Source organism: Ostrinia nubilalis, chromosome 27 (assembly GCF_963855985.1).
Source record: "Ostrinia nubilalis chromosome 27, ilOstNubi1.1, whole genome shotgun sequence".
Lineage (NCBI taxonomy): Eukaryota > Metazoa > Arthropoda > Insecta > Lepidoptera > Crambidae > Ostrinia > Ostrinia nubilalis.
In genome coordinates, this window is record NC_087114.1 from 7,821,506 (window position 1) to 7,831,569 (window position 10,064).

Genomic DNA, 10,064 nt, shown 5'->3' on the forward strand with positions numbered 1-10,064 from the left:
TCTGGCTATCTACCACCAGCTTACATAAGTCTGTCACCATAACAATAATGGTAACAGCATTGTTCTGTTCCAGCAGTTAGCAGGTAAGATAGCCAGTTCCTCTGTAGTTGAGGATTCAGTTAGATCGCTACCACCTTCGGCCTGGTCATTACTTTCCATCAGGTGACTACAGCCCAAGAGCTTCCGTTCATCACGTTTATTAAAATTAAGTTTAGTGGTACACTAATGACCACTGCTGGACAAAGGCCTCCCCCAAGGACTTTCACAACGACCGGTCCTGTGCCGCCCGCATTCGTGGTCACCATTCGAGAACTTTTCTGCCCCAGCGGCCATCAGCTCTACGAGCTATGTCCCCTGCCCACTGCCACTTGATTTTAGCAATTCGGCGGACTAATGTCAGTCACTCTGGTTCTCCTGCGGATCTCCTCATTCCTGATTCGATCACGCAGGGAAACTCCGAGCATAGCACGCTCCATCGCCCTTTGGGTGACCTTGAGCCTTCTTATGAGGCCCATGTAAGCGACCATTGATGACCACAATGACTTTTTTCGCCAAAAACGGTTCATCCCATTTGTTTTAAACATAAATCACTATAACAGTACAATGTCGGTAACTGTACCGACCGTGACCCCGAAATTGGGCGCGACTGTACTCGAGGTGAATATTTAAAATAATTTGGCGGCGCTTTTTGCAAAGCTTACTGAGTGTACATATAAATTTTGGGAGGAGATTTATTGAGTAAGGTAGATGGAGGAGTGATAAAATACAAAATGCGAGAATGATCTGTCTGTCTTTCTAAAATGATAACAAAACCGAATCGATTAAGAAATGGTTCGGTAAATACTTAGTTGGACTGTATTTTGACGAAGGCGTCTAAAGGCTGATTACTTCCCCCTTAAAATTAACTGCTTAATTAATCCCCGAGCTTTCAAGTTTAAACTACTGATCCGATTTAGATTGCTAGAGAGATAGTTTGAGACCAAAAACACATAGGAAAGTTTTTATCCCGGTTTTTGGAAGTCTTTCTTTCGGCAGGCTGAAAAATTAAGGAGGTACAAATCGTAGGCAAAAGCTCCTACCAGGGAGTCCCTAGTAAAAATTAATAGCAAAACTTCAGCTCAACGTTGCTTATTATTCAGCTATTGTCTTGTAATGTTTGACCACTACGAGTAGTACCGGATTTGACTGTTATGATACCTAAGTGTAAAACTAAAATAAAAGTTTTTCTACTATCGTATTTTTTGTGAAAATACGGATAGAAAATATTCGCAATTTCGAAGATAAAGCCAAGATCAGGGTAGGTAATTTAAAAAACCACAGGTAGAGATGTGTTAAAGATACGTTACTTGTTGATTATCAAGATGTGATAGAATTTCAAGCTCATTGGTTTTCGAGTCACATCCCGGGCTGGCCAAAGCGCCAAAGCTTTGTAGCGTCAGCAAAAAAATGGTTAAAGTTCTCCAAAATAAAAATTAAAATAATGTAATTTGTCTTTACATATTAGTTAGAAAAATGGCTTTCATTTTGAACCAATGGTTCGGCTATGTGTAATTTTGGCTTCAGACTTTAAATCTTGAGTAAGTACGTAGGTCAATAATCACTTTTTAGACTTCAAAGTACGTCGAATACACATAGGTAGTTCTGTTATAATATTTTGGTGTAATTTCAATTAAATAAGGTCATTAATTGATTAGGCCCGTATTACAGAGCAAATAATTCAATTTCTAATGTAGATTGATCTTCTATCTGGTTGAACTTAAATATTTTGATCAATCATAGGACAGACTGAATCTATATAACTGAGGTTGAATCGACTTTAGAGCGTAGTTTTTACAATCATGATCATCAGGTCATTATTTTAGTGTCCACTACAGGAGCACGACCCTCTTCAATTTATCAAAGGCAATTTTGTTAATAAATAAATCATTATTGAGCATTCGCACATGTAATAAATTACTTGGATACGGGCAGCGCTGGACCGGTCATTGTAGAAATCCTTGGGGAGGCCTTTGTCTAAAATAAAACACCAGAGGGCAGGGTGAAAAAACAAAAAAATAAAAATTTTTTTTTGCCTTTTTTGCTGACGCTACCTAATCCTGTATTGGCGATTCAGCAAACTTTACCCGCGTTTATAAAGAGAGTATGCTGCGCGGCCCGGCATTCCCGTGGATTTGCCAAAACTACGAGTAGTGTGTTGTGTGATTACTTTTTTGCTGACTGTGTGTGATTTGGATTTAGTTTTTTTTTTATATTTTTGGTAAGTTTTTGAAATATTATTTTAATTAAAACACTTTTTGTGGTTTTTAATGATACTGGATTTAAACTTTATTAAAATATTTCTATAAATTACTAATATAAATTATTTTGAGTTAAACATAAAAATCAGTGAGTGCTATCGAGCTATCAAATTAAATCAATGTAAATTATTAATATCTCGTTGATTTTTTTTCACGTTAATGAAGTTCAATGGTTTATTTTAACTTTTTTCAAATTTCAAACTCAATGATGACTGTAAAATATTGTTCATAATTTCAGCTGTAAAAAAGAATACGGAAATCGATCCAATGTCATTAGTAGAATTGATTAAAATCAAAATCTCTAATCAATTAAAAATATGAGGAAAATTCTTAAACTTTTCAGAATAATTATCCAATTTGAAAATTATAAATAACTTGAAAAAATCGAACTGCAACTGAAAGAGCAGTCGCCCGGCAAGCGGAACGTCGTGGGTTCAATTCCCGCCTTAGGCAGTTCGATTTTTTCAAGTTATTTATAATTTTCAAATTAGTTTGAGATGCGACTCTAAACGCTAAAAATTTAACAATTATCCAATTGTTTTCTTACAAGAATTATGACATTACACCCTGTATTAAAGTATGTTAGTAAAGTTTGTTTGCTTATTTTACATATTTTATTTTAATTTTATAATAGCTTTAGTCGATAGAGAGAGAGATGATATATTTTTCTCTCTCTTTCTCTATGTTCATAGAGAACTTAGAGAAAGAGAGAGAAATCTTTATGTTCTCTATGTTACTTATTCTAACTTTTCCCTGCTAGCTTTTAAAGCTATGAGTGAACAGGTATCATCTGTGAAAGCTTGCTCCACCACAGATCGCATATTTCTATTGATATTGTTTATCTTTTGTTCCTGTTTGTCCAAGTCATTGAAACTTGTAGCAACATCGTATCTTATTTATTTATTTAAGACTTTATTGCACACACATAAGAATGTTCCGTACAAAAAGGCGAGCTTAATGCCATAAGTCATTCTCTATCTTCTCTCTTATTATTGTGTTTTTATCTCTAATGTCTTTACAGGTCAGTCAGACATCAAAATGAGGCTCTCTCCAGAACACCTGCTTCTAATATTCTGCCTGTCGTTTGTGGCAGCCGATGAAATTGACATTGAAGTTTCCAGTGGGACTATCTTGAAGTTTTTGAGGGTACGTAATAGTTTAACTTTAAAGGTCATAGCAGACTTATCAGGTCGGAAAGGGATCAACAACGTTTTGCCTTTCGCGAGCTGTCTGTCAACCGCGAGATGAGGCGTTTATGTTACGGTATGAATAAGGTAGGTACGTTATAATAAGGAGTTTCGTAGGTACAGAACACTCACCGCCTCGAGGTGACACGGTCACGATGCTACGTCTTTAATGCTTAGCTAGTATAGTAGTAGTACCCAATACTCAATCGTTTATTGCATAACTACATTAGCACATTCACATTAGGTCTGCTAATTCAATTTAGGCAGTTATACAATGTGGACCCAGTTAGGGCACAGCAACTTTAGGAAGGAGACAGAACGTAGTAGTAAGTAGCTTTGTTTCAGTTAAAATCACTAGTGATTTCTACATTTTTGACGTTATCCTTAAATATACCTATGTATTTAATTATGTGCAAAATGAGTAATTATTCTGAGATCAACTCAACCTTCATCAGTTGTGTTTTGTGTTCTATTGCCCGTCTAGTTGTGTAGTTCCTAGCTACACAAGAGTTACCGCAGTGGGAACGAAAGATTTCAATTAATCAATTCATAATAAATTTATTGCTTCATTTGGTAAGAGTAGGCGCACACCGTTGATTTTTAGTTGGCCGATAGTTGTGCCCGATTTTAATTTGTATGAAGAATCGGCCAAATCGAATCGGCGTAATGTGCGCACTCCCATACATGCCCATACTGATCAACTGCCCGACTAAACTATCGGCCGACGAAAAATCAACGGTGTGCGCCTACTCTAAGAAGGTTTTAAGCTAATACATACGTATACCTACATCCTCAAATGAACCCTGACAGGTTATTACAATATTCAATTATTAATAAAGTATCACTAAAATTTAAAAAGAAATAGTAAAAACAAATAAATAGTCCTGTAAACCCTGTGATACATATATCAAAACTCTATAATATAGCAAGTTTTTATTTTAGGAAATGTCAAATCAAACCAAAGGAGACACTTTAAACCTGCCTGCCAACGCTACGTCCATCAGAGAGAACATCACTGACACGTTTAGGTAAGCTCTTCTTGTATTAACGACAATTAAAAGGCGTACAGCGCCATCTTGTTGTATAGAGGCTGTAAGAATTGAGTTCTGTTGTGAACTGATACCTGAATATTCTTAATTGTACTTATTATTACGTCCGTATTCACAAACGATGCTTGCTTAAGTGAGTGCAGAAAATCGAACGCACAGCGTTAAATAGAGCTCTGTGATTGGTTCGTGTTACCCTGTGCGTCATAATCATAATAATCATAATCATAATCATTTATTTGCAATTAAACATGGTATATAAAGATGTTAGGTACAGACAGTGAGAACTATACATGTTTAGCTAAATTATTATTAGCATGCAAAAGTTAAATTAGAAACACGACAATATTAGCGACGATTCTAAAGAAGAACAAAACTACAGCAAGTCAAAGAACTCTTTTAAATCGTAAAGTGTCAGTGATAGCAACCATTTACTCAAATGTTTCTTAAAATTACAAATGCTTAATGTCCTAAATTCTTTGGGTATTTTATTATAGATTTTAATACACATGATTAAACAGCTATTTTTGTACTGCACTGTTTTTGGGGTGACCTGAAGTACCAACCTGTTTGCGTCTCTACTATTTCTTGGATAGTAATCACATGCCCGTTTAAATAAGTGCTTATTCTGCATAACAAATACACATGTGTCAAATATGTAAAGAGAAGTCAGAGTTAGTAATTGCGTCTGACTAAATAGAGGACGGCAGGACGTACGCGGGGGAACACCATACATTGCTCTAAGGCATTTTTTTTTTAGCAATAAATGCTCTATTGATATGAGGGCTATTGCCCCATATCAATAGTCCATACCGTAATAAAGACCCTACATAAGCATGGTAGGCCGTGATTGCCGTACCTAGATTAGTGACTGATCTGACACACTTTAGAGCATATACAAATGAATTGATACGGCTACAAATACTATCTATATGCATTTTCCAATTAAGATCTTTGTCAATTATTATTCCCAAAAATTTTATTTGATCTACTTTATTAATGTCTATATCTTTATATTTAATGTCAAGATTAATATGTTTATATTTATTAAATTGTATATATTTTGTTTTAGTCAGATTAATTCTTAAACTATGCATGTCAAGAAATTTAATTATGTCATTAATAGTTGCATTTACGTCATTCTCATGTTCTGTCACTATGTTATTTGAAGTTACCGTAATAGATATGTCATCTGCAAATGCGATACATTGATGATGTCCAGTTGCATTAAAAATGTCATTGATGTATATAATAAACTAGTAATAAATAAAATTGGCCCTAATACGCTACCTTGTGGTACACCACATTGGTTATATTTATATTGTGATGAGCACGATATTATCTCATTTTTATTGTTTAATGTATCTACAACTACACATTGTTTTCTATTACTAGTATATGACATTATCCATTTCAACACGAGTCCCCGTACACCAATCATATCAAGCTTTTGTGCTAGTAGTTGATGTGATACATGATCAAATGCCTTAGACAGATCAATAAATATACCAGTTGTCAATTTTTTATTATTTATACCTGTTAAAACAGTTTCCAAAAACCTATGTATGGCCAAAGTGGTGGATTTATTTTTTTGGAATCCGTATTGATCTCTATGTAATAAATTAAACCTGTTACAGAATCAACCAGCTGTTTGTAGAAACACTTTTCAAATATCTTAGAAAAAACTGATATGATGGCAATAGGACGATAATTATCAATTTCATCCTCGTTACCTTTTTTATGCAAAGGTTTTACAGTAGTGAGTTTAAGTTGTTCTGGAAATACGCCAGAGGAAAAAGACAAGTTAATTAGGTGAGTTAGAACAGTAATAAGTTCACTCACACAATCCTTCAGAACTTTAGTACATATTTCATCGAATCCTTCTGCTTTTGTGTTTTTTAGAGACATTACCACTGTTTTTACTTCTGTCTCCGCAACAGGCTTTAGAAACATAGAGCCCAATTTTAGTGTTTGGTTGGTATTATTTATTTTAAAACTTTGGTCATAATTATTGAATTCATTTACAAATTGATCATTAAAGGCTGCAGCTATGCTATGGGGATTCGTCAGAGTCAAATTATTTACCTGTAGCTTTTTAATATGTTTAAGAGAATATTTTGTGTTATTTAATTCTTTTTTAATTAGAGTCCAAGATGCCTTGCACTTATTTTCACTCTTACGCATAAAGTCAATGTTAGATATTCTTTTAGAGACATATATACATTTTCTTAGAAGTTTTGAATAATTTGAATATTTGTTTTTATTATGTTGTGTTTTATTGTTGTAATAGTTATATCGTAGTTTCCGTTTCTTTCTGCAACTCAGTTTCAATCCATTAGTCACCCAATTGTTTTTATGTCTTTTTAATAAGTCAACGTTTATTTTAATTTTTGGAAAACAAAGTTTATAGAGAAGCGTGAATAATTCGTGAAATTTATTGAAACTTTTATTAATGTCGGTTTCGTTATAAACTTCTGTCCATGTAATGCTTTTTAGGTGTTTTTTAAATTTATACATATTTTGACGACTATAGTCACGCCTAAAAAAGGAATACGATAGGGGTCCTTTGTATTTATTTTTTATGGGGAAACTCAGTAACTGTGCAGTTTCATGATCGGAAATATGAAGTGGTAAAACTTCGGGATAGGCGTCATCTATGTTACTAATTAAATGGTCAATACATGACTTTTTACGAGTCGGTACTGTGATATGCTGTGATAAATTGTAATTCTGAAGCAAGTCCTGCAGATTCTCTGTAATTTTGTTCTTATTTAGTGTGTTAATATTTAAGTCACCAGCTAAGACAATTTTAATTTTATATTTAAATTTGTTGAATATGTCATTTAATAAATTGTCAAGATTAGTCCACGCGCACTGTGAGACCTCATAGTAATGTTTGTGAATACGGGCGTTAGTATCGCGATGAGCCTAAAAATCTGCTCAATTATTTATCGGTACGAAAGTATTTATCACTATCAAAGGCTTTTCTTGTTGGGAAAATGTCTGTGATTGACTTGAACCACTGAACTCACCTTTTTCTTATTCCTCCTTGACAGAAATGGTACTGGCTATTTACAATTGCCGAAATATGTACAACTGCTACAAAACTAAATCTAGCCAATATTTTGGCCCCCATTAGTGATTAGTGCCCCGATTGCGCTAAATATTTTCAACTGTAACGCGACTGAACGACAAACGAATTTCAGCCGTTGTGACAAATCCGTATGGAGACATTACAAATTAGCGCAATCGGGACCAAGGAGTGGCATTCTCCATCCATCTAACAGCTGAATCTCTTCCAGCTGCGAGAACCGCACATACGGCTACTATGCCGACGTGGACAACGAGTGCCAGTTGTTCCACGTATGCTTGCCCTCACAGACGCCTAGTGGACGCAACGTGACCTACAAGTGGAGCTTCATATGCCCTGCCGAGACTGTGTTCAATCAGGTACGATTTGCAGTAGAAATTGGTTCACTTTGCAGTGATTATCCTATCCTACTTGCTATCCTCCTATCCTTTTTAATCATCTGGGAAATTCATAAAATCATTCGATGTAGAGATCATTGGGGAAGGCCTGTGTTCAGCAGTCGACGTCCTGTGGCTGAAATGATGATGACGATATTTCCCATTAGCCGGTGGGGGGGGGGGGGGGCAGCCCAGAAGGGCAGGGCCTGACGGTGCCCTTAGAAAGCATTGCCTACATTCACCACCTATCTTTCTTATCCTAGTATTTACAAATGTGAAAGTTGCTAAGGATAGATGCATGCATGTTTGAAAACAAAACCTATAAGTGAAACCAAACCAGGGGATTTCCATAATAAACTTAAATAACATTCAACTTATTTCATAACTTCAGGATATATTTCTGTTGTGAAATAGCATTTATTATAACTGATTAAAACGCTCTAGTGTTTACGTTGATGTGCCGCGCATGCTATCTGAATCTGTATCTAAATTCTAAACATATTATATTCTATTCCAGGAAGTCCTAGTCTGCACCAGACCACGCGACGCCATCCCCTGCGAAGACTCCCCAATGTACTACGATATCAACATGGAGTTTGGTCGAGTCATTGACGACAAAAACGAAGAAGACCCTAAGAAAGAAACCACCAACATCCAGCCCGTCAAAGTAAACAATAACAAGAAAACCCAAACAAAAAAACATCCGAACAGAAAACAGAACATTATCGTTGAAACTTTACTAAATGACGTCATAAATGAAAAGGTAGATAAGGAGTTAAATGAAATGGGTTACAAAGATGAAGATGAAATGGCGCCTGAAGAAATATTCCCCATTGTGGTCGATCCAGTCGATTCTGAACCTAAAATCGAAGAAGTTGGGGATGGAATTGAAATGAACACCGATGAGGAAAGCATGGCTGATGAAGGAAGACTAGCAGAAGAAAGAAGTATGATCTGGAGGGGGAGGAAGTTAGAACGAGGATTGTTTAGGTTTAAAGCTGATGTGTAAATAAGGTCTAGATTTTAAGTAAGTTCTGTAAATATGAGGTTAAGATGCAATAAATGATATGGCTTTTATGTAGTTCTTTTTATTTCTCTTCATAAGTTAAACCAATTTTGCATTTTTTTTTAAATAAGCAGTATTATTAAGATGTAGGCAAGTCTGAGTATAAAACGTACTAGCTTGTGTCCTGCTAGATTCGAATCTGCAAGCATAACTTGTAGTCAGCTACACAAACCACCATGCTATTATTACAAGATGTATTATTATTATTGTATTCCAAAATATAACAACTGTCTACAGCATTTTTGCGCACGGGTTATGCATAGCTTATTTTTATTGCTTTCATACCTAGAAATAAGAATAACAACAAAAAAAAATTCTGAATTTGCTTTTATGTGTAAAAAATAGAAAAATTCATATCAATGAATGTATGAAACATGAACATAGAGATGATTTAATTTGTTGCCAAATATATTTTTTTCTGTCTTTCTTTCATTTTTTCTAATTATTAAAACATACCAAACATCCATTTAAGATTCATTCTCACGAGAGAAAATTTAAAATAGAGTCCAAATATTTATTAAAAATGAAAAGTTCTAATTTCCTGTCATGTTCCATAGAAGATTTTTCTCATAAAAATCTAACCCTATCATGCTTTCAATTTACTGTCCTTGGTAACGTCGTCTCTCAAATGCGACTATATTTTGATGAAAGCGTGCCCCTTGTTCTTGCGAATAAGCCCCCATAATTATCTATAAATAATATATCCCACTTAGAATGTGACGTGCATCTTTAGAGACATTCTACTATGAAGATGGAAAATTCAAATCGCTATAACTCTTTAAAAAGCAAATATTTTCGATTTGTAATTGCACTTTTTCATATAAATTTGCTTATATAATCCGAATATAATAAGTAAAATCCATGCGCAAAAAAAACATTTTTTTTGTTGACCGGTGTAATAGGTTTTAAGGCTTTCTACCTTAAACAGATTTTTCGTGACGACAAATCAATAAAACCCTCAAAAGACAATAAGTGACGTAATATTCTGAACATAAATTGA

General features: G+C 34.8%; 1 protein-coding gene across 1 annotated transcript; it reads left to right on the forward strand.

Moving 5' to 3' along the window:
• Window positions 1–2,158: 2,158 nt before the first annotated feature.
• LOC135085086 (uncharacterized) lies at window positions 2,159–9,075 on the forward strand. Its single transcript, XM_063979863.1, has 5 exons — window positions 2,159–2,257; window positions 3,319–3,443; window positions 4,427–4,512; window positions 7,833–7,980; window positions 8,516–9,075. The coding sequence occupies exons 2-5, from the start codon at window positions 3,336–3,338 to the stop codon at window positions 9,005–9,007; spliced, it is 834 nt and encodes a 277-aa protein (XP_063835933.1). The 5' UTR covers window positions 2,159–2,257; window positions 3,319–3,335; the 3' UTR covers window positions 9,008–9,075.
• Window positions 9,076–10,064: the final 989 nt, after the last annotated feature.

Bases quoted from the DNA above. Each gene is read 5' to 3' on its own strand.
- LOC135085086 (XM_063979863.1), top strand. From the start codon at position 3,336: ATGAGGCTCTCTCCAGAACACCTGCTTCTAATATTCTGCCTGTCGTTT. The intron at 3,444-4,426 runs GTACGTAATAGT...TTTTTATTTTAG, and splicing joins CTATCTTGAAGTTTTTGAGG to GAAATGTCAAATCAAACCAA. The intron at 4,513-7,832 runs GTAAGCTCTTCT...AATCTCTTCCAG, and splicing joins AACATCACTGACACGTTTAG to CTGCGAGAACCGCACATACG.